Below are 20,952 nucleotides of genomic sequence, written 5' to 3' on the forward strand. Positions count from 1 at the left end.
AACGTTACCAATATAATATCCATAATAGAATTTTGTGTCACGTTCAACACTTTGAGGGTATTCAAACAAAGCCATGACTATGGTCTATTACGACCGACCTCAACTAATGACGATTTTACGTTGACTGCATACAAAACACGATGAGAATGGCATGTGCCAGTCTGGTCACAAATAACCATTATATTGTAGTCTGTTAGCATTAACGTTGCACAAGACATTATAATATCAAATAACTACTAACTAAGAAAAATAGTGGACTGATTTAAAAACATTTTTCATGACAGAATTCATTTTCTTATTTTCATTGGATGTTATCGAAGGAAGATTAGTCATTTTTGTCGTTAAAATATCTCCAAAAAAATGTTTCACTTTAGATTTAATTATTTATGGCTTAAATAAGGTAACTCGATTGTTTATGGTTTGGGATGGTTGTTAACCATATCAAGGCTCCTCATTTTCCTTCAGTGTAGCCGTTATCCTTGCACAGTCATTCCACTATTTTTGTATTCACAAAGAGTTCTATTCCCCTTTATTCCAAACGAAGTCAATAGTAAATTACTTCCTATGGCATATCAATCATGGATCTTGCCCATACAAGCTTCACTACAATTAAAACTTGTCACGTTTGTTTTACACGATAGGTACTTGAATAATAGATTTATATGTCGGATATCGACGTAAATATGGTCAGCATTTGGCCAAGAATAAAATAAATGGCTATTTTGTTGGATGCGCAAAACTGTGGACCATACTATAGTAGAGATTGGGGAAGGCACGTCAAGTGGACAGACTAAAACAGATGGATGAAGATCAAGATGCTTCTGTGCAGTAATTGTTAGCTTTTTAACTATTTTGATGTATTCTGTATTCTTGAAGGTTATTTAGTCTGTGCTATAAATCAATACCATTTGCCATAATTTAAAATAACGATATAAGCTTTGTAATTGTGATCCAAAATATTATTTAAATATTTATGTCGTGGTTTTAAAATGTCGTAACTCTGCTTGTTACGTTAATAATCGGATAGTAGTCGGATGTCAAAAATAAGGGTGTCGTATTAGCTCGACGACACGACGGCCATATTGGTAAGGTTATTCTGTGCAAATTGGAAGAGAACATAAGAGGTAAAGAAGACTATATTTTATTAAAGCATAACATGGCCGTGACGTCCATATATTGATTGATTTGTTCACAGCTCTGTTCTGTGCACAAGCTTCGGTGCCGTCACCTGACGATCACACGAGTTAAGCCGATAATCTCAGGAGTCTTACTCATGAAGGTTTTTAAAAATCATTAAAAAATGAAAGAGAGTAACGGGGATTGGAATAGTTTTCATACAATCATCAAAATAAAAGCTGTATAAATATCATGCTAAACATTCTAATAAGACTAGACTGATATTGTGTCATCAGCTTTAAGTAAAATATTGTTGCACGTGTTCAGTCCATCGCAGTATCGTCACCCTTTCACTTTATGTGACGACACAATTGTTACTTGATGCACTTATACTGTACGAAGTCTTGAAAAAATTGATTGATGACCATTAATGTTCCATTACAAGATTGCATCATAATTACTATAAATGCTTTTGTAATAGTCAAACTGGTTTTTGAACATTTGTCACTGTGAATTTCATGTATAATCAGGATCTTTCCCGATATACCAATTACAGAAGAATATTACTAATTTCTCGCAAAGCAACATACTCCGCCTTTTCTTACAAATAATCAATCAAGTAGCAGTTAACAGTAAGTAGTGCAAACGTCGGGATAATATTAAAAATCAGGTAACCATGTAACAATGACCGAATATTATTTCGTACTGACACTTTAAAAGGCTGCGTCTAAAGGTTGTACCGTCATCTCAATACGTACAAAACATTCAAACGTCTGTAGTTATATGACGGATCACGAGATTCCCCGATAGTACGTAGAGTAAACCTAACAATCGCGGACACCGCGCTATTCCACTTCAGGAAAAATTGCCTTGTTTATCGCAACAAGACAAACTCCGCCTCTTCCTACAAATACCTTAGATAGCAGTAAGTGGTGCAAACGAAGGGTTAATACTAAAACTAAAGCAGCCGTGTATTACTCACTGTTTTTTTTTTTCATACACACACATATATAAGCTGCGTTGTATTAATTTCAAACAATTGTGACTTTAAAGGTGGACACCGTCAGCTGCCCCGATTGTACTTTCTATTATAGTTCCCATTCTTTAAAAACGTTTTCGTTCTAGTGTTTGAGAATCCTGGTAAAATAAAAAAAATTACAACAGCAACAATCCTTTTATACTACAATCTCTTTCTTCGTTCTATAAGTGGAAATTACCTCAGCTTTCACGTCAAACAGGCCTTGATTTTGTTTATTTTTGTTAAGGACATAATCTGAAAGAAGGGAATATAATTGCGAACACTGTATCCGTGATAAAAGTAACAAACTATACAAATAACATTGGCTATTTTCACAACTTGAATTATTGTATAAAATCTATTATTTTTTGAGCAGGACCATGCTGCTTTGACTGATGTGTACCTTGTATAGTAGATGTCAGTTTACTTTTATCAAGTTTTACCTCACTAAAACTTCAGAGGGAGGGCTTCAAGTTAACACATGCGGTGAGCAGAAGAGCATGCGATGAGAAGGACCACAAGAAGGAATGCTTTGGGGATCACCTACATCTGTCTATATATGTGTACTATTATAGGTTAATGAAAATTACAGAAGACATAAAGACTGACTCTGTGTATTATTGACAGTTAATCTGTACTAGTTTGAGGTTATAGTTGTTTCTTAATTATTATGTTTGCTGTGAGAGGAACGCACGCGAAAAGCAGTAGATACCGTTAGCAGAGAAAGCGCAGAGTAGAGCAGCGTACACGCAGTAAGTGACCAACCGCCGCGAACAACGTTCCATTCGCGCGGGAAATACGACTTTTTAAAATTCCGCGCGTAAAATAACTAACCTACTTTCGCGGCATTCAAACATTTGTAAGTACAGTTTGACATTTTTTACTATCATATTTGCGGGATCTTAATAAATATACAGTTATTTTTTTCAAACTTGTGTCAATCACATTGTGTGAATACCTAATTAAAAAACTCATGACAGCAATTTTAAAGATAAACTTTCGTTGCTTGAAATTTAAAAAGCCTAGTAATTATAAAAACTATTATTACTTTACTTTCCAATACGGGCTTAATATTAATAGTACTGGGCTGTGGTTAAGATTATTAACTGTTACGATACTTAACGGCTTTCTTGACTTTTAATACAGAAAATCGCTCCAATACAGGTTTATAAATATTTTATTTATTGTTTTAAAATAATAAAAGTGCCTATAACTTGTACCGCTACGAGTAATTCCGGATAACTTAATTTTTGGACATCATTGTAGATGAATTTCTGGCCTAGCTATAAGATAAATTAATTAATTATAAATGACTATGAAAATTAGTCAATATTCGTAACTTTACAGACAATTTTAACGATGATGAATATTACAGTTATCAGTATCCAAGCTTTGACTTGTTCATTTTGTTTTGATAAGCAAAAACATCTTACGCTTGCACAACAAAGTATTGTTCAAACTTTTAAATTCTTATTAAACTGATTGGTTATATTTCTTATTGATTAAAGTAGAGCATATTATATTTAAAAGTATTTTTATTATTATTATTCATTTCAAGCAAAGAGTAAAAAAAAATCTTATTAATTTTAACAATACCTACACGATTCTTTCCATATAATCATACCTACTTAATATTATAAATACGAAATTTTCGATGACTATTTGTTACAGTTTGTAGCCTAAACTGCCGAATCCATGACATTTTTAGAACAAGCTGGTAAGAAAATAATCATGCGTCCAATGTACTTTGCAACGCTAATCTTTATGATGAGACAGATCATTCTGTTTAATCTGAATGCATATAAATATCACAAAATTTAAATTAAATAATACAGGAGTACGAGATCAAGTCGCTGCCTCTTGATACCGAAGCTCAATATTTAGTAGATCAAGGTAGTACATCGCCTTGTCTAGATCTCAGCCAAACCAATCGTTAGCTGTTATAATTCTATAAAAAAAAAGATATATGACAAACAACTAACTCCTTTCTATATTGAAAAAAAATGAATCATCCACAGATGTTATTGATAATCAAAATGAAGACGACGTCAACTGGTTAAATTCAAATTGCCGTATGTAAAATATTACCACCGATTATGTTCAATAAATGCTTTTAAATTAGTTAACGAAACTTAAAACATAGATGATTGTGGACCCAAACCTCGACATTAATAGCGTATGTTAATTGTAATGACGATTTTAATTAAAAATCGTTTAATAACAATGGTTATTATTATTATATCATATCATATTATATATACGTTAAAAAAATCGTGACAACAAAACCATCGATGAAATTTGTATAAGATTTATTGGTGTACTTTAGGCTCGATATGAGCGCTGCACGAAACTCACACAAAACAAATTGTGTCGATACATTTCGAATACTTTCTCGAAAGTATTCTTGCTAGGCCCTTGAACCTGGGCAACATGTAACTTCCCAAGAAATTATTAGTCGCATAAAGTATATAAAATAAAAATAAACGCATACAGAAATGTAACTATAAGACGAGAATCAAAATATTTACCAAGTTTGACCTACTATGGATCTGGAAATCACTTTCTACGCAACTTTCTAATGTAGATGGTGGACAAGAATTGTGTATACGACAAAGAACTTTATAAGTTCATATCGCACGTCGTTGAAGCAAAGCATTAAATCACTTTATGATAGAAGATGGAGGGTTACATTATTTTGATTAAAAAAATTGAGGAATTCCTATTCAAGTGCTACTCGGTTACTAAAAAATATAGACAAGTTAACGTGCAGCAAGTTAGCGTGCTTAAATAAGACGTTTTTTTGTTTGAGCGGCGACATTGTACATCTGAATGTAAATAACCTTAAAATGACTTCTTAGACTATTAAAATCCTATAAATTACAAACAACATTTGATAATCAACGTTGGTGTTTAATTGTAAAAGAAATGAAATTTGGCACAGATTGTTTGCAATTTACACAAGACATGGGTAGGAGAACAAAAAATTTATCGAGTATTTAGATGCACGGCATGTTTCTGCACTCTTAGTTTGCAAATACTTGGCATTGGTACGATGTTTTTAAGGTATTACACATTCTATATTATCGCAGGTATGTAAGACATATCTGACCAGCTTGGCTAATTTTTTAAGACTGGGTCGCCATCCGATTTGTATGAAAACATCATATACAAGCTGTTGCTCACGACTCCGCCCGCGTGAAATTAAAAAATAATGAAAATAAAGCCTATGTTACTCACAGATAAATTATAATTGTAAAGGTGGAAGAATTTTTTAAAATCGGCTCAGTAGTTTTTTGAGTTATTTCAAAACATACAAAAATGCAAATCTTTCCTCTTTATAACATTAGTATATTGGTTACAAATGCACTCTTTGAAAATGTTTAGTTGTGAGTTAACCGTATCAAAATTATTATTAGTAGACAGTAATCTTATCTTACTAATTACTACTTTACTTACTAATTACTTACTAATCTTACTAATATTATAAATGCGAACGTTTAAACGGATGGATGGATGTTTGTTAGAGTTTGTAGCCTAAACGGCTGAACGGATCTCGATGAAATTTGGTATAGATGTAGAGGATAGTCTGGAAGAACATATAGGCTACTCACTTTTTCTTGTTCCTTTCTAATTCCACGCGGACGGAGTCGCGGGCGAAAGCTAGTCACAAAACATTTTGAGACTAAAGTGGTTATATCGAATAACGCTTCTGGTATAATTAAATAATTTTGTTTCCAGATCGAACTAGAAACTGGGCGACCTTACCTTTGTAAAAGGGCTCACTATTTATAACTTCAATAAAGCGTAAATACAGCAAGTTGGTAATAAAATTCTCAGTCTAAAGCAATATCAAACATCACTTGATTGTCAAATAAGGAAAATCCTCTTAAAATATTTTCCCGCCTTATTCGTTTATTTCTTAATTCACAACTAATAATTCCAGTTTTATAAAATTCATCCGTTTACAATCAACAATTACGTCAACCGAATTTGAATTGCATCAAAGCACAAAAAACTTCTACATGGAAATTGTTTTTGTCGTTTTTTTTTGTGATATTTTTTATTTTTCACACACTGACTGTAGCGGAACCGTTTTTTCATGATAAATGTATTATATTACATTGCAAGAAAATATTTTTAATTTGGTTTTATAGGTTTTTTAGAGAGTTTTGGAACACTCAAATCCTAACTACCTCTATATTACAAGGCTAATTAGTTCTTTGTTTAAATTTCTGTGTATTAAAAGTTATTGTTTAATTTCAGGCAATCATGTTGGAGTCGACAAAGATACATACACCTTCGCAAATGTCGAGAGTATTCGATATTGCGAAGGATACAGTACTGTTTCTGTTGCTATCCTGTTACTATATCTTGGAATCACTCTTCTGGACTTTAATGCCTAATGCTATAAGGCCAATGAAGAGTCTAAAGGGGGACGTGGTCGTGGTAACCGGCGCGGGAGGCGGAGTTGGCCGACATTTGTCAATCAAATTGGCACGTCTTGGAGCCAAAGTTGTAGCATGGGATATCAACAAAGAAGGTATGTTTTCTACTACTAATTATATAAGCAAAAATAGATATATTTCATTAATAATAAACTTAGTTAATGTATACTTATATGGATTTAGTTTTAAATATTTACCAATCACGTCTATTTTTATCAGCTCTACAGAAGACTTGCGACGCACTTACCGAAGAGGGTTATGAAGTAGCAAGTTACATCGTGGATCTCGCAGACAAGATTTCAGTTTATACCACTGCTGAAAAAGTAAAGAAAGAGGTTAGTAATCATCCCTTAATTTACATATCTACATTAAATGCACTATTTCTTGATACATTACCTGTGACATTTTAAAAATTGCTATTCCTCTAATATCGTTCACAAACTTGTAGGCAAACGTTCAAGAAAAACATTTACGTAACTTAAATACGTTTAACACAACTTGCATGCAGGAAATCGTCAATTATGTAGGTAGCTTGAAAATGATCGCTTGTCACAATTCTCCTATAGTAATAAATTAGGAAACAAAATAGCGCTACTATGGCAACATTTTTATAGAAGTTATATTATTGTAGCTGTTTGCTGTAATTAGCTCTGCTCTAAAACAGAGAAAAAATGTTATTTACATATCCTTAAACATTTAAGCCAAACGTACTTGACTTGTAAATGACTTCATAAATTCCTTTACAACCTTGTGTCGAAGAAAATTAATGTTCCTGTTTTTTTAAGCGGAAAGTACATTTGTTACTTCCTTTGCCTCGAATCATATAAATCATTTGGGCGATAACCTTACTTTATAATAAGTGTTGCCGAAGGTAATTCACAAACATAAAAACTCATGCGTATTCCGACGCGAAAGTATCGTATTTTGTTGTATGAAAATCTACGAAGCTAGTTTACAGCAACGTTATGTTTCTTAGCATATGAGAAAAATATCTGTTATGCAAGCTATTTCTGAGAATAGGCAGAAGTACAATAGAGGTGGCGACCTCTCCAGTCATCGACAACGTTCTATCTAAACTCATACCGACTGATCGATATGTATATTTCTTTAAAGGTGGGAAAAGTGGACATGCTTATCAACAATGCTGGCACGGTGTTTGGAGAAACCTTACTGGAACTGAGCGATGTTGCCATAGAGACCACATACAAAGTCAACATACTCTCCCATTATTGGGTAAGTTGCCACTAAATTTTCTTATTACATGTAACGTGTAGGTTTCATTTTTTTACTGAAACTTTTTCCTGATCACCAAAATGAGCGCTCTTAACGCGTATAAGTGCGTGTGTAAGTGGGGAGTTTATTGTGTATCTTTTTCTACGTTCATTTTCAACTAGCTTAAATTTTATTCAAAATTCGCACACTTACCTTAGAAATATTTCATATTTCCTTGATTTCAGACAGTAAAAGCATTCTTGCCCGACATGATTAAGTCAGGGAAAGGGCACATAGTGACTGTGGGCTCGGTGGCCGGCCTGCTCGGTACTTACCGCTGCACCGACTATAGTGCTACTAAGTTTGCTACCGTCGGCTTCCACGAGAGCTTATTCACAGAGCTAAGGGTAAGTCATAGATACCAACTTATAAAATCAAGGAGCAAATATACACAATTAATTGTAACCTTTATCTGTCGAAGTAAAGTCGTTAATTCGCTAAAATAATCTGTTTTAGGCTCACGGCCACAATACGATTTACGCTACGCTTGTTTGTCCGTACTACATCAACACTGGTATGTTCGACGGCGTGACGCCGCGCCTCATGCCGATGCTGGAGCCCGACTACGTGGCCGAGACTATGATAGACTCCATCAGGAAGAACGAAGTCAACTGCGTGATGCCCGGCTCCGTTAGATATCTACTACCGCTTAAGTGGTAAGTAGAAGTTTTTGATCAAGACGCTTCTTTGTTGTCGAATGGCGCTAGTGTTGCATTAATGGCGCTAGTGTTGCATTAATGGCGCTAGTGTTGCATTAATGGCGCTAGTGTTGCATTAATGGCGCTAGTGTTGCATTAAGGGCGCTAGTATTGCATTAATGGCGCTGGTGTTACATTAATAACGCTAGTGTTGCATTAATGGTGCTAGTATCGTGATTACATTCAATTTATCTCTTATTCCACCATACCTGCACTCCAAGACAAAGTGACTTTCTATTAGATATCGCTAGTAAAATGAACAAAATGTGTCAATATATTTGAGAATAAATACATGACATGCTAAAAGTTATTGTTCGTTCCATATATTTTTGACTTTTCGATCAGCGATATTGCTAATCGAATGTTGTTTTATCTAGGGGTCATAAATATTTTATTCAACAGGCAGACAACACGTATTATGCGAAAACTTAAATGTTTCTTGTTATACTTTTGCTTATGCATAACAATATACTAGTTACGTCACATCATCTTACGAAGAAATAGAAATTCCGATGAAAATATATAATAACTTATTGCCGCCTTATTATTAATTTAATTACCATAACAAAAAAAGGTAATGTTTTATCTGTATTCCAGTTTGTTGCCAGCTAAAATGTGCTGGGACCTGATGCATCGCGTCATGAAAGGACCTCAGTCAATGATGGATTTGAAGAAGAAACCAAATCTGGCTTAAAATAATCCATCTTAAATCTTAAACTTTTCAAAGTTTAGACACAAATGTGTAAAATTGTTATCTCCATTTTTTCCAAAGAGAATGACAAAGATGGAAATATGTTTAAAACCAATTTACTGGTATTTAGTCCAGATTTTTTATCTGTATGTTTTTAACGTAGCTATTATAGTTCTACGTTATTACGTTGTTAACATGTAAAGACTGAATTAAATGTTTGTTAATTTTGAATGAAGAATAAAACATATACACTTATTGAGATTTTTATTCTATTCTTTAGTATAATTTTTAAAATTAATTGTATAAGTAATACATAGTTGTTATAGGATTTCGAAAAACATTAAAAGTGAAAAATGCTGATCATAACACATTCAATGCCACGACATTGTTTTCGTATGAAAGTGTACTAACTATAGCACTGAAAGTGTTAAAAATGGCACATCTAGGAAACTAACATCTCAAGTTTATTTGCCTACTATTATTACAATATTTATTTCACATGAGATTTGTGAATGTTTTAAATATTTGTTAATTATATAGTTAAATAATTGACTTAGTATAATAATTGATTAAAATAAGTCATAGAAGTAATCAAGACCTTGTCCTAATTCCCATATGGCAACTCCAGTTCCATACATGTGTGCGAGTTCTAACCTCTTGTGGATGGAGTAAAGAGACGGGTAGAAAATCTTTTTCGCGCCTTGTGGAGTCCTGAAAACATGACATTTTAAAAGCTCTTTAGTTCTTTTTACTGCATATTTACCTCTATTATATTGATGTTATTGTGTGATAGAATTTTGTCTTAATTTTATTATTTATTTATTTATATTAAAAACACAAAAGTTTGGGTGGATGTTCATTACAGTCTGTTGCCTAAAGTGTATGCATCTTTATCAAACTTGGCATTGATATAGAGCAAATCCTGGCAGACAGACTGCATGCTTTTTATTTTCATTTTTTTTGGATGGACTTACGGGCGAAAATTAGTATGAATACTAATATGATAAAGATTGGGATTTTTTTATGTACTGAAATAAATCAAAAACTACTGGGCCTATTTCAAAAATTCTTTCAGCATAAAAAAGCTACAATATTGGCTAGTAACATTGGCTTTTTTTTAATTAATTTTTTAATTCAACGCGGGCGGAATCATAGCTTAAATCTATGAAATCAAGTACCAAATAAACTCACCTAACTTCAATGTAATTCTCTCCAGTCTTATTATTGTAAGTAAGTGCTTGATTATTCCTGGCATGTTTTAATAGATCGATATATTCTGTGCCAACAATGGGACCTCCACCATTAACAGTGTAAGCATTCCCATAGAAGTTCAATCCTAACAGAATTTTTGATTTCTTCTCCGAACTATCTTCATTATTCATTAGTTTTTCAACACATAATCTTATCCAAGTCAATGGTGCGTTTGGACCTGAAATATACATCAAAAAGTATACAAATGAATGAAAAATTAAAACAATCCTTAAATTTAAGTAATGAGTTTTCAACAATGTAAATGTGTCTTAAACCAATTCAATTTCATATTAAAACATACTATGTAATTTTAGACAACTTATTTAATTGATATTGTCGCTTTTAACTCAGAGCAATACTTCTCGTCAAGACTCAAGTTACGCGCCAATCTATCCATACTTCTAGTGACATTGACAGCTGTCAGCTAGGGACGTGACGTTTATGCCGATAATCTAGAGTTGCGCCAACTCTACAGCACGGTACTAATTTTGTTCCTAACAGTAAGTATAATGTTGCAATAAAGATAAAAATTTATTTATTTATTTATCTTAATTCAAGGATTAAGTCTGATACTACCTTTGAAACCAAACCTAACACTTGATTTGGAATAAAAAAAAGTATTAAGATGGTATTAATTTAATTGATAATTGACTTACCTGGTTTCTGTGGATTAGAATAGTCGTAAGTCATAACTGACACAGCTTCCACATAAGGATATATTTCATTGAACGCTTGCACTAAGAAGTCATCACTAGGGTAACCACGGAACGGAGGATAAACTAAGATAAGCTTAAAATCATTTTCATCCATCGCTAAACCTGAAAAAAATATATAACTCTTATTATTTAATATTAACAATTATTTAATTTATAAAATATTTGTTTTTAGGGATTAACAATTAAAATTAAATTTAAATGTTTTAGATCATCCTTCTGGACTTATTCCAATCATCGGAAAGTCTTACAAGGTTTTATGAAGATTAAGATTTAAAATATTTTCATTAATACACCATTTATTATATACAATATATACTTTAATCATGAAAAAAACTTACCAAACTTCTGAATGAATTCGACAGATTTCTCAATGTACTTTCCAATTTGAGAGAAAATCTCCAGAACAATTCCATCAAACTTCCACTGTTTGCAGGCTTTTTTTATTTCATTAATTAGCGCTTGTTGCTCTGCATGTGCTGTGGGCTCCGTAAAAAAAGCCTTCAGATCTGTTGGCTGCCAATTTTCAAACAGCAGTCTTGGAAGAACTAGAAAAATATATTAAACTCCAGTTATCAATAGAACTAAGACCTGAGGCCCAAATAATTGTAAATGAATATTTATAATAATAATAAAACCTTCCAAATCTAATTAAGAATTATAAGTGAAAGTGATGGTAAACAAGTCTATCTTCTTTGCTTATATTTGACGAGAGGACAAACAAACAATAGAATGCTAAATGTGTAGTGTTTGATCTTAATTAATCTCTGAATACATACTTTTTAAGTTACTCTGTGAACCTTTTTGTCTTACAGACTTCATCCATGCGTGATCAACATCATGTATTCCAGATATAATGTAAATACTAGGGGATTGCCTCTTAACTTGCAACCAAACAGGACAGATGTAGTTGAATTTAGGAGCCCATGTCTTTGCAACATCATAGCCTTTGTTATTCCACTAAAACAGTATTATTACTTTAGTATAGAGCAATTTACTAAATATTAATATAAGTCTCCGACTACGGCTAAAAATAATTAAAAACCTATACACGTAAAAATCAATGAACTTACGGGCGTCACATAACCCAATACCGGGTTTTTAAAGTTCCTGAATGAAACATCTTGATGGTATGTTGCATGATATTTTAGAATATCTTTCACGTAAGCATTTTCAATCACTAATTTACGATCTTGTACATTAGTTTTCCTAGCGCCTTCCTGCGGTTTAATATTCTTTTGTGTCTTTTTATCTGAAGGTGGAGATAAAGTACTCAAGCAAAAGTTAAACAAGATTGCCAATAGAACAACTGTTATTGTGCGCTTCATTTTTATTAACTATATCTAAAATAATTCAATAGTTTTTAAAGAAACTAGATGATACGGTAACATTTATTGATATTTACATTGACATTGACAGCCGGTAATCGGTTATCATTTTCACAGATGACTAATTGGTAGAGTCGTCAAACGTCGTGCAGCTTGGTTGTCGTAGTTATGCACAAATGTATATTTTTTAAATAAATAATGTATCGTAATATTTTGATATTACCTTTTCAGGAATAAATACAACTAATTTACATCTATAACATAGCTATAAAAAACATTTAACATAACATTTATCATAGTTTGACTATGTAGATTAACGGTTAGTCTACTTCTTACCCTGCCATCAATCTCAAGTTTGATCCCAGATATGTGGGTACCATAAAAGTATTTACAATCCCATTGCGTTAGAACCCATAATTTCCTCTAACTGTGATAAAAAGACGTCAGTATTAGATATATTTATCCGACATCAAAAAGGAGGTTCACAATTTGATTAAAATTCTTAAAGCTCTCTTAAGCTTTCTTACTTTTAGGAATCTACTAAACGATCGTAGATATAGCATAACAAACAAATAACTTTAGCAGCGTCCTATACTAGTGTCATAGAAACATGAGTAAACGTTTATTTCAATCATCCACATCAAAATTGGAGCCATTACAAGGGATAGGTACGTGCTGAGATATACAAGCGGCGCATAGACGTAAATTAAAAAGCTATGAAGTAAGTACTAATTATATCACTTCCGAGCAAAAGAAAGTGGCCAGTGTCCGGCGATGAACGAGCGGTTCGCTGGAGTATCTTGTGTAGCATCGAGTATCAGTGTTTTGACGGAAACCAAACGCACAACATGGTTAGGTTGTTTATGCTAGCCGTCTTGTGCTTTACTTTTCTATCCATTCTAGGTAAAATTAAGTTTGTATATATTTTAATAAAAAGTAACAATCCGCGCGCTTTTGCTTTTTAAATTATATTTATTGGTTACTGTGAAAGTGCGTATTTTTTTAAAACGAAAAAATATTTATTACAGAAGTGCGAGGTAAGGAAGTGGTGCACACAAGTTTAAATCAAACAAAATGTATTGAAAACGGAAGATTTTACAGGTTTGCCTCTTTTTTATTATATTTTTTTAATGTTTCATTTTTTATTCTGTATTTTAAACGTACTTGCCATTATTTTTAACTAGCTTTTGCCCGCGTCAACCGCGCCAATTTAATGAAATCGGTTTCAAAGCTCAATAAAACAAACATTTCAATCTTTCCTCGTAATGACATTAGTAAAGATAATTAAATGTGTTCATGCGCTAATTTTTGCGATGATTACTTTACTTAAATAACATATTTCTTATCTCATAAGAAGATTTTTGGTTAGCCGTTCAACTTCCCAACGTACAGAACATAGGTTCTTTTTTTTATTTACAAAAACCTATCAAGTGTAAGCAAGATAAGTCATAAGACTTATCTTACTTACTTAGATAACTAACCCATCATTGAACTCTTGAATCCAGAGTAACACACTAAGCGGGGCAGAGCTGATGACGCCTATTGACATTCTTAATTGTTAAGGTTTACAAAATAGATAAAGTAACAGACTTTCCACTGTCGAAGTAGCCGTGCAAAAACATATTGTTGTCTCACTTTTTTTAAGAAGAATGAGTGTGACGACGAGTGTTTCGGAAATAACTTTAAATTAGTAATTATTAATAGATAAAATCTAATGTAATTATTTCAACTACTACTTAAGTTTTAGTGCAGTTTATTTATACATTAGTTGACGTTTTTTTAAACAAAAAATAAAATTGTTACTACACGTAAGTTCTTAGTCAGCATAGTATAAAATAATTGTTAACGTTGTATATAAAACATTTTAATTTATTTATCATTACGATCAACTATTCCGTGAGCTACGTATCCCGCGTAATCGAAGTAAACCTTTTTGCAATTTCAAAACTTTTTTATAAAAAAAAATTCAAACCAGCCAGTATACAGCGACGTGTCTTTAAACGAGTTAGTTTGTTTTTATCAGAAAAATGAAAGAAATACACATATGAAATTACAAACAAACTGATATCATGTTATTTCTTGTTATATAACACGATCATGCACTTCCTTCACGCGATTAACGCATCATTGATGAAAATAAATAGAATAGAATAGTAGTTGCTATAAGGTTGTTGACCCCACAATACTTTCGCCACAACCTTGACAGCGCTGAATGGCTTGTGGTAGCACGATTGGCGACCGTCCGGTTTACCATTGTGTTTTACGTTATTACAACTTCCTGCGTCATCTTGTGAAATTCACTTTCGCCACAGCAACACACCATGCACCTGTGAGAGCTAGAACTTGGCTATTTGACAAATCAGTTTCTTTTAGTAGTTGTTACATGATCGATAGTGCTAAATTCACATAGAATATTAAGGTCCTGTATCTAATCTATCCTTTTTCATATTTTTTAAACTTTAGTTAGTATCGATATCACCAGAAAAGTAAGATTATGTAATCTAAATGGGACTATGGAATTTTTTAACCACAGGGACACAAGTTAAACATGTAAATTACAGCATTAAGAAAATGCAATATTAACTTTGTACAAGATAATGCTTTGTTTGAAGGAATCCAGACAGATCCGAAGACATACTATGGACCAAAAACGAATGCGCCAAGTACTACCTTTGTGTAGAGGGTGAGGTGTTCGAATTTAAATGTTCGGAAGGGCGACTTTTTGACGTCAACCGACAACTGTGCGATAAATATCAAAATGTCCATAATTGTGATGTCACAAAAGGTAATAAAAAATTCTATACATTATTCTCTTTTTCTCTTCCTAGCCTATATTTCAAATGGTAATGGGGTCAGCTTTGTTTGTCAATCGTCTCTACTTCGCTCTATGTATACATTACTATAATACTAATTAAAATTTTACTAAGTATCCCATCGGAAAGTGTAAAGGGTTAACTTGGCGAGAAATTGCGCAAATAAACTATCCGACCACTGACAATATGTTTAATGAGTTTGTAATGCAACATTACGTGTTTCATTTTATGCATTTTAGTATACAGCTATGGTCAGCTGATTGACTAGTAGATGTTGGTAACGCTGAATAAACTATCTAAGATTGTGAGTTGGTACTGTTAATAATCAGTAATCACTACCAGCCAATTTATCCCTTTTTTAATCGTGATTATGTATTATAAAAACGCATTCACTCACTTGAGTTTTTATTATTATTGTACTTTTTAAACTTAATAACATTTTTTTTAGAAATAGTCTTGCCACAGCCGCTTCTGGAACATGCGATGTGTGCAAATGAAACACACCTGGGCTGCGCAGACGGTCGCTGTTTGCCGGCGGAATTCTTCTGCGACGGATCATTTGACTGCGATGATTTATCTGACGAAGTATTTAATTATGAATATGTGTTTAAACTAAATAACAATTATTTACTTACTATATAGAAATTGCTAACATTTTTAACTACTTAATTTGCCATTGTTTTAAAAAGTATCTCAATGTAAACAAAACCGCCATTTTGAATTCTCATAACTTTCTTTATGATTATGTCATAAAAAAAAGTATTTTAGTTATATTAGTGTCGTCCTTTTCATACTGCTTCAAAAAACAAAGATAGCGATAAAGTGTTTTGACAATGGAAACAAGACTATCGAACGAAATTATTCTCAGTGAATTAGAATGACTTTAACAGTGGTGTTGTGCAACAGTAGCAGTTGCATCTATGCCATCTCTAAGTTGTCGTCACTTGTTGCATCGTAAGCGAAACATGACGAGATTTCTAATGATAATACAACTAATACTTGTAAAAAACTTTCACGGTTTAAAAGGGATTATTCATCGTAACGGACGTTATATAAATATTTTGAAACATTTAGGGTCTGTCCCACCAAATTGTAATTTGTCTGATAACAACCCAACGTGTAAAATATCAGATTTTATTACCTTATCAGACAGTGACGTCATTTTCAAGGTATCTGAGCCTCTATCAGTCTAATAAGCGAAACCTTGCAAAATAAGGCTTTACGACGGTCCTGGTGTCAATTTTTTTTAACGTCTACATTAACATTTTATACGTTTTATTTTAGGCATGGTGTGACGTCAAAAACGATCCAAATTCATCGGAACCATGCGATCCCAACATGTGCCTGTTGCCAGAATGTTTCTGCACGAAAACCGGCAAAGAAATACCAGGAAATCTCGTACCTAATCAGGTAATGTAACTCACTCGAGCAAATTCATCGCGTGATTTTACGCTCTTCCGTTTTGCTGCACAATACTTACCTAATTACCTTATATTATACAAACATGTGCTATTTCAATCATCCTATGCCTTGTTGCAGTTTCGTTTCCACCGCCGAGACATTCGTAGATATATTAATCGATCGTACTCCCTTTTACGCTCTACATACCGTTGTTTAAGTTTCAATTTATAAATAAAAATATATTAAATAACAGAGACATTATTTACAGAAATTCCTACGGCGCGTGTTTACTAAATACTAGCTGTTGACCACGACTACGCCCACGAAAAAATAAAAATATAGCCTATTCAATCACAGATAAATTACCTTTCTAACGGTGAAAGAAATTTTTAAATCGGCCCGGTAGTTTTTGAGTTATTTCAATACAGTGAAGAAGTTAAAGATATTTTCATAACGGTTTTTAAGAAATTCTTGTTACCAATAATGAGTCGCAACTTTTGCTGCCTCATAATTACAAATACATAGCACCATTACATAACTGCCTGGGGCTAGTATTTGGTGAAAACGAGCTTGTTTGTTCCGTATGAAAGTTCACTTAACCGATATTTAACGAATCGTAATTTTTAGACACAGCAAAGATCAGTTATGATCAGAAGAGATTCTATTTTTTATTTTAATAAATGTTTTAAACAAGTTATTCTTTGCAGACCCCACAAATGATTACACTCACATTCAATGGAGCGGTGAATCACGAAAACTGGGATATTTACAACAAACATTTGTTTACATCTGATCGAAAAAATCCCAACGGCTGTCCCATCAAAGCGACATTCTTTGTCTCGCACCCTTACACCAACTATAGACATGTGCAGAAATTGTGGAACGATGGACATGAAATTGCGGTACATTCGATAACGTAAGCCATCTATTTTTACAGGAACTGCCATATTCAGTGATATCTTGGTTAAATCTACATCCTTTAGATGGTTTCTTTAACACAATCTACGCTTAGGAAGGTCCTAAATAATTATTATAAAATCTGAACGTCGTAATCAGTGCCGGTTTTAGTCTTATCAGCGCCCTAAGCGCGATTTCTAAAGCACCCCTTTTTTAATATACTAGCTTAGCTTAGCTAACCTAACGCCAGAAATCCCCCTTTACCTAACTAAGATTAAAGAAAAACCTAACGCTTATATAATATTTAATAATTACAGACACCGTGGTCCTGAAGAATGGTGGTCAAGGAACGCTACTGTTGAAGATTGGTTCGACGAAATGGTTGGTCAAGCAAACATAATCAATAGGTTTGGAAAAGTATGGATGGAGGATTTCAGGTATTTTTAACATTTTAAAGGCGATTGTTGTTTAGTTGTTTTTTTATTATAATCTACTAGCTGTTGCTTGCGACTTCGCATGATATTAAAAAAAATAATAAAGCCTATGTTAATCAGCAATAACGTAACTTTTTAATGGTGAAAGAATTTTTGAAATCGCCTCAGTAGTTTTTGACTAATTTCAATACGTACAAAAATCCAAAAATAAAAATCTTTCCTCTTTATATTATAGTAGTAATAGTATATACATATAGATGTACTCTTGTGTGTTCGTACAGAGGTCTTCGTGTACCCTATCTATCAGTCGGATGGAATCGACAGTACGTCATGATGCAAGAGTTCGGTTTCGTATACGACGCGACGATAGTGGCGCCCCCCTCCGACCCGCCGTACTGGCCCTACACACACGATTACAAAATGCCGCACGAATGTACAGGTAACATTTACCATCGTTTAAATGTCGACCTGTGTACTTACTAAATACTTCCTTGTTCAAGCAATAAATAATACAAACCCATGATGAAAGCATCGCACTCTTGAGAATTTATATGCCTCTATTATATACTTGTTTTAAATACTAAATAACCGACAAAATCTAGATCTCTCTCTTACCAGGACACCTAAATTAAAAACCAAACAATGGTCTACTATTTACAATATCAGTTGTTAAAAAATGTAATCTGAAATCCCCCGACTTGTAACACTTACGTAATTTCAATTTACATAATAAACTGAGCAATTCATTTTTAGAAAGTACTAGTACAATTGTTATTTACTATTATGTTTATTTACAGAAAAACATCAATATTGCCCAACTAGAAGTTATGCAGGACTTTGGCAGATGGTTATAAATTCTCTAACAGATGGCAAGAATAATTCATACGCCACTCCGGAGCATTGCCATTTCACACTGACTGGTGATGACATATATGGTATCTTATTAAACAACTTCAAAAGGCATTATTTAAAAAATAGAGCTCCATTTGGTATACATTTGAGTGGCACTTGGCTACGAAATAGCCATTACCTTGCTGCTTTGAAGGTAAAAAAAGGAATTTTTATAGTATATATTTGTATATTTTTTTATTTTGTATGTAAATAAAATATAAACAACTGCCTAGGCCATCATTGAGTTGCTATTGTTATTATTCATTTGCTTTTATCAATATTTATTTCTTAGGCCCTAAACATTATCTTAGCATTAAGCAAGTTCTTTGTAAAATCTTTCTCCATACATTGAATAAGATTTCTTACATTTTTATTTTCTTATTTCAGAGATTTATTATAGAACTTTTAAGACTACCGGATGTCTACTTTGTATCATATAAAGAAGTAATTGATTGGATGAAACGACCAACACCAGTACTTCAATTAAAGAAATTCCAACCATGGCAATGCAAAGATCGTCGTTTCCATGATAATGAGATAGCGTGCAGCAAACCTAGGACATGCAAACTACCTTCAAAAGTTTTAGAACATGACAAATATATGATAACATGTGTAGATTGTCCTAAAAGCTATCCTTGGATCAGAAATGAATTTGGATTTGATTAAAAAAAAATTATATCTAAATTAAAGTTACCATATTTAAGTCAGTCTTTTAAGGTTACAATTTAATATTTTATGTATGGAATAATTATACTCTTTACTCCACACTTCATGGAAGCCCTTGTCTCTAAAATAAAAACACTAGTGATGTCATGAGATGATTCAAGTGTCATGTTATTGTGCAAGTATAGTAATAAAAACAATGTGAGATTGTAATAACTTTTCATAGACTCATTTTCTTCATATTGCTGTATGGTATTGAAAGGCAGCTTTATTAAGGTCAAAGTTGTATGAACACAGATTATTTCTACCTATTAATAAGTAATTATAATCTAAATGAAGTGCAATATTTTTTTGTAATAAAATAATTTTAAATATAAAGAATTCTTATTTATTACTTATTTTAAATCCTTATGTTAAATACAATAAACACTATGTTCAACCTTCCTGAGTTATAAATGGGTTTGGTATGGCTTCCATACCATCCATAGGACATATTAATACAACTGATGTTCCACGGCATACAACCAATCCAAGAGCTCTTGTGTCATCTAGTAGTTTGTATGGGTCGTCTGGGTCTAAAAACATTGAATAATGAACAACAGATAACTTACTTTTCTTTTCCCAATAAAAATTGGCTTCTATAAGTCGTCTAAAAGTACAAGAAAGTTATATGAAACTCGTACCTCTTAAAAATTCTGTTGTATTGTCGAGAACAAGGTTTAGCAACGGATCATAACCTTTCAAAATACCCGCGGCTTCACGACCGCCGGCGAACTTAACTCGTATACTTTTCTCCAAGTATTTACTCAAGTCCAATATAGATTCCTTCCTTCGCTTCTCTTTATTATCCCCAGTCCCTTGAGCATTCTGAAAAGATATACATACAAAAGTGTCAATGTAAAAAATTCAACGATATCTTAGTGACAAATTTTTACTTACTTTAGTTTTCTCTCCTCCTTCTTTGGAAGCCATATTGTTAACAAATCTTGGGTAGAAAAGAAATATTCCTCAACCCAATTATCATAAATAATAAATGAATTCAATAATTCCTTAAAACAATGAACGCGATTCTTTCAAAGTTGTTTGTTTTTTTAGGTTATTTCGGTTCAATCAACTGTCAAAGAACAATGACATTTAACTTTCTCAAACGTTCTGAAATTAACTTTTTCTCAATTTCGCTTTCTTGGCTTTAGTTTTACTTAATTTGGGTTCTGTAGTTTTTCGCATTTTTACAAATAATTGTTATAAAATTGTGATTGTAGCAATTTTTATTTGCACATTCACAAGTTTTATAATTTTATAATCTTCCCCTTCAATGTCA

General features: G+C 32.8%; 4 protein-coding genes across 4 annotated transcripts; 2 read left to right on the forward strand and 2 right to left on the reverse strand.

The window, feature by feature from the left end:
• Positions 1-2,885: 2,885 nt before the first annotated feature.
• Positions 2,886-9,495, forward strand: LOC106110917 (epidermal retinol dehydrogenase 2). Its single transcript, XM_013292872.1, has 7 exons — positions 2,886-2,993; positions 6,398-6,674; positions 6,799-6,914; positions 7,693-7,812; positions 8,037-8,198; positions 8,308-8,507; positions 9,147-9,495. Exons 2-7 carry the CDS (start codon positions 6,404-6,406, stop codon positions 9,241-9,243), a joined length of 966 nt encoding a protein of 321 aa, XP_013148326.1. The 5' UTR covers positions 2,886-2,993; positions 6,398-6,403; the 3' UTR covers positions 9,244-9,495.
• A 102-nt stretch (positions 9,496-9,597) lies between these two features.
• LOC106110916 (chitinase domain-containing protein 1) lies at positions 9,598-12,614 on the reverse strand. Its single transcript, XM_013292871.1, has 6 exons — positions 12,278-12,614; positions 11,984-12,164; positions 11,546-11,752; positions 11,148-11,309; positions 10,432-10,669; positions 9,598-9,951 (listed from the first exon to the last, which is right to left on the reverse strand). The coding sequence occupies exons 1-6, from the start codon at positions 12,530-12,532 to the stop codon at positions 9,810-9,812; spliced, it is 1,185 nt and encodes a 394-aa protein (XP_013148325.1). The 5' UTR covers positions 12,533-12,614; the 3' UTR covers positions 9,598-9,809.
• A 662-nt stretch (positions 12,615-13,276) lies between these two features.
• Positions 13,277-20,009, forward strand: LOC106110947. The gene is made up of 10 exons (XM_013292913.1): positions 13,277-13,435; positions 13,561-13,633; positions 15,145-15,317; positions 15,794-15,930; positions 16,630-16,755; positions 17,454-17,662; positions 17,961-18,080; positions 18,359-18,516; positions 18,875-19,122; positions 19,356-20,009. The coding sequence occupies exons 1-10, from the start codon at positions 13,381-13,383 to the stop codon at positions 19,632-19,634; spliced, it is 1,578 nt and encodes a 525-aa protein (XP_013148367.1). The 5' UTR covers positions 13,277-13,380; the 3' UTR covers positions 19,635-20,009.
• Positions 19,998-20,752, reverse strand: LOC106110948 (U6 snRNA-associated Sm-like protein LSm7). The gene is made up of 3 exons (XM_013292914.1): positions 20,571-20,752; positions 20,315-20,498; positions 19,998-20,206 (listed from the first exon to the last, which is right to left on the reverse strand). Exons 1-3 carry the CDS (start codon positions 20,601-20,603, stop codon positions 20,067-20,069), a joined length of 357 nt encoding a protein of 118 aa, XP_013148368.1. The 5' UTR covers positions 20,604-20,752; the 3' UTR covers positions 19,998-20,066.
• Positions 20,753-20,952: the final 200 nt, after the last annotated feature.

The sequence above is a fragment of the Papilio polytes genome, unplaced genomic scaffold (genome assembly GCF_000836215.1).
Source record: "Papilio polytes unplaced genomic scaffold, Ppol_1.0 DF824191.1, whole genome shotgun sequence".
NCBI lineage: Eukaryota > Metazoa > Arthropoda > Insecta > Lepidoptera > Papilionidae > Papilio > Papilio polytes.

What these genes read in the sequence shown, in the direction of transcription:
- LOC106110917 (XM_013292872.1), top strand. Translation starts at nt 6,404, where the DNA reads ATGTTGGAGTCGACAAAGATACATACACCTTCGCAAATGTCGAGAGTA. An exon ending in ATGGGATATCAACAAAGAAG is followed by an intron (nt 6,675 to 6,798) that starts GTATGTTTTCTA and finishes TATTTTTATCAG; the next exon opens with CTCTACAGAAGACTTGCGAC. An exon ending in ACATACTCTCCCATTATTGG is followed by an intron (nt 7,813 to 8,036) that starts GTAAGTTGCCAC and finishes CCTTGATTTCAG; the next exon opens with ACAGTAAAAGCATTCTTGCC.
- LOC106110916 (XM_013292871.1), bottom strand. Translation starts at nt 12,532, where the DNA reads ATGAAGCGCACAATAACAGTTGTTCTATTGGCAATCTTGTTTAACTTT. An exon ending in TTCTAATCCACAGAAACCAG is followed by an intron (nt 10,670 to 11,147) that starts GTAAGTCAATTA and finishes TGTATATTTCAG; the next exon opens with GTCCAAACGCACCATTGACT. An exon ending in GAGAATTACATTGAAGTTAG is followed by an intron (nt 9,952 to 10,431) that starts GTGAGTTTATTT and finishes TCATGTTTTCAG; the next exon opens with GACTCCACAAGGCGCGAAAA.
- LOC106110947 (XM_013292913.1), top strand. Translation starts at nt 13,381, where the DNA reads ATGGTTAGGTTGTTTATGCTAGCCGTCTTGTGCTTTACTTTTCTATCC. An exon ending in GAAATCTCGTACCTAATCAG is followed by an intron (nt 16,756 to 17,453) that starts GTAATGTAACTC and finishes TATTCTTTGCAG; the next exon opens with ACCCCACAAATGATTACACT. An exon ending in GTATGGATGGAGGATTTCAG is followed by an intron (nt 18,081 to 18,358) that starts GTATTTTTAACA and finishes GTGTTCGTACAG; the next exon opens with AGGTCTTCGTGTACCCTATC.
- LOC106110948 (XM_013292914.1), bottom strand. Translation starts at nt 20,603, where the DNA reads ATGGCTTCCAAAGAAGGAGGAGAGAAAACTAAA. An exon ending in AAGGAGGAGAGAAAACTAAA is followed by an intron (nt 20,499 to 20,570) that starts GTAAGTAAAAAT and finishes ATATCTTTTCAG; the next exon opens with AATGCTCAAGGGACTGGGGA. An exon ending in TACAACAGAATTTTTAAGAG is followed by an intron (nt 20,207 to 20,314) that starts GTACGAGTTTCA and finishes CAATGTTTTTAG; the next exon opens with ACCCAGACGACCCATACAAA.